Raw genomic sequence first — 2,060 nt, forward strand, 5'->3', positions numbered from 1 at the left:
TTGTTCACAAGTAAAATATAAAATAGATTCCACAATAATTTACCTTTTTTTTTTGAGAGAAAAACAAACATAATTGGTTTAACTTATTTTGTTTACTTTGCTTAAATCTTTAAATGTTAGAATAATCGTGCTGATAACGTATAAGACAAGAGGAACAATATAAGATCACAATCTTTCTTTTAAGTATTCCCCAAATCTTCAAGTGTATACAATGTGAAGTCTATGCCTCTATTTATAGTGTTACATAGAGGCATACAAAAGTTCTTGGTGTACTGGATTTCTACATACATTATTTTATAACATTTATCAAATTGATTATTATTATCTTTGAATTTATATTCGTGCTCGTAGATTTTTAAATACAACTACTAACCTAACATTGAACTTAATGATATATTACCAACAAACTAACAATCAATTAGTAAATTTATCAGAAAAATAAATAATTATACTAACGTATTCAAAGTTTACCATCAACAAGGGTTGTGATGGAGTGGTAAGTACTCGTTCATCCTTAAGCAAGATATCTCGGGTTCGATTCCCCTTGGGTACGAAGTTACCTTTGTTAGGGATCTCATTACCCTCCAGGCAAAGTTTACTATCCAACGTAACTTTTATCTATTTATTTCTCAGTTCATTGAAGAACAACGTAACATTGCATCTAACTTCCAATCCTAGTTTTCATCATTTTATTCTATGGGTCGCAATAAGAATGTAATGAAGAAAATTGAGGACCCAGAATCGCGTAAACAGTTCTACTCAAAGCGCAAGGATAGCCTTGTTAAGAAGTCGAATGAGTTGGGAGTTGTATGTGACACATATATTGCACTATTAATGTTTTCTCCAACTGGTGAAGTGACGACCTATTCTAGAGGAAAAAGGTTAATAAAATTTTTATAATGATTTTTTTAATGTTTGAAATGATACAAAATATGGTGTGATTTTTTTGATTGCTCAGTTTTGAGGGTATCATGATCAATGCAATTAACCAGCCTGATGAACTGAATCGACAGTCTGTTTATTTTAATATGTCAAATTCATGAAATAGACTTCACCAAGTTTAGTGAATTGACTAACTCAATTGTTTTTTTTTATTGTTGTTAAAGACCCACTCCAAATCCAGATGAAGAGGTACTAAATTTTACAATCTTTTACTGATCTTTAGAGTATCATCTGTCCTTAATACAACACTTTTATTTTGAAGCATTTGATGCAGAGTCTCGCACAATCAAAAGCTGAAAGAGGAATGATTGAAAAGATTTCTATGTATGACACTCTACTTTTCTCGAGTTCTTGTTCTTTTGATTTATTTTGTATTTGTGAGGTACTTTTCTACGTGATTAGATATTTTTGTTTGATATTTTTACGATGCTGATGATTGGACAACGTTCTTTAATGTTGTGGTAAGGTTTCTAGTACTATTGATGTGTATATTTAAACAACTCGTAATTATAAGTCAATATTTATTATTATTATACTCATAACTTGATATATTTTTAATGTATTTTCATAATAGGCTCATAAGGAGAAGCTTAGTGAGCTCCAAAAAACACTAAGTGAAGCAAAGGAGAAAAGAAGGTTGAAGAGTCATTCACTCTATTTTTAAATATTCTAAAAATGTCGCTCTTTTATAAAGATTTGTTCCCTTGGACCTGACATTTCTTATGAACCACAAGTGGAGAATATCAACACAGTGGAAGAAGTTGATGTATATAAGGAGTATCTTCTGGGTGCTATGGAACGGGTTAAACGATCCAAAGTGAGCATATCTCAAAACTCATACATTTTTTACTTCTATTTCACAAGGCTAGAGACTCCGAATAAACGTAAAGCTAAATGCATGACTCACATGATCATGATGTATACTCTCTTACCAGGCTAACCAAGAATTTCTCAAGAGAAATAGAAATGTCATGTTAAGATTTTTTTTATTATGTCATATTTTTTTCAAACATCTAGTATGGAAAGTAACTATTAAAATTATGATTTCTAGATGACTTCAGTCAATGCTGAGGATATGGCTGCTGCATGTAATAATTAATATAGTTGATATATATATA

General features: G+C 30.5%; 1 protein-coding gene across 1 annotated transcript; it reads left to right on the forward strand.

Moving 5' to 3' along the window:
• Positions 1–717: 717 nt before the first annotated feature.
• On the forward strand, positions 718–2,041 carry LOC107022290 (agamous-like MADS-box protein AGL66). The gene is made up of 8 exons (XM_015222944.2): positions 718–881; positions 959–1,012; positions 1,107–1,131; positions 1,205–1,271; positions 1,515–1,581; positions 1,663–1,759; positions 1,878–1,921; positions 1,999–2,041. The coding sequence occupies exons 1-8, from the start codon at positions 718–720 to the stop codon at positions 2,039–2,041; spliced, it is 561 nt and encodes a 186-aa protein (XP_015078430.2).
• Positions 2,042–2,060: the final 19 nt, after the last annotated feature.

Source organism: Solanum pennellii, chromosome 6 (assembly GCF_001406875.1).
Source record: "Solanum pennellii chromosome 6, SPENNV200".
NCBI classification, from domain to species: Eukaryota; Viridiplantae; Streptophyta; class Magnoliopsida; order Solanales; family Solanaceae; genus Solanum; species Solanum pennellii.

Excerpts from the sequence above, each read along its gene's own strand:
- LOC107022290 (XM_015222944.2), top strand. The coding sequence starts at position 718 with ATGAAGAAAATTGAGGACCCAGAATCGCGTAAACAGTTCTACTCAAAG. Across the intron at positions 1,013-1,106 it reads CCTGATGAACTGAATCGACA|ACCCACTCCAAATCCAGATG; the intron begins GTCTGTTTATTT and ends TTGTTGTTAAAG. Across the intron at positions 1,132-1,204 it reads CTCCAAATCCAGATGAAGAG|CATTTGATGCAGAGTCTCGC; the intron begins GTACTAAATTTT and ends TTTATTTTGAAG.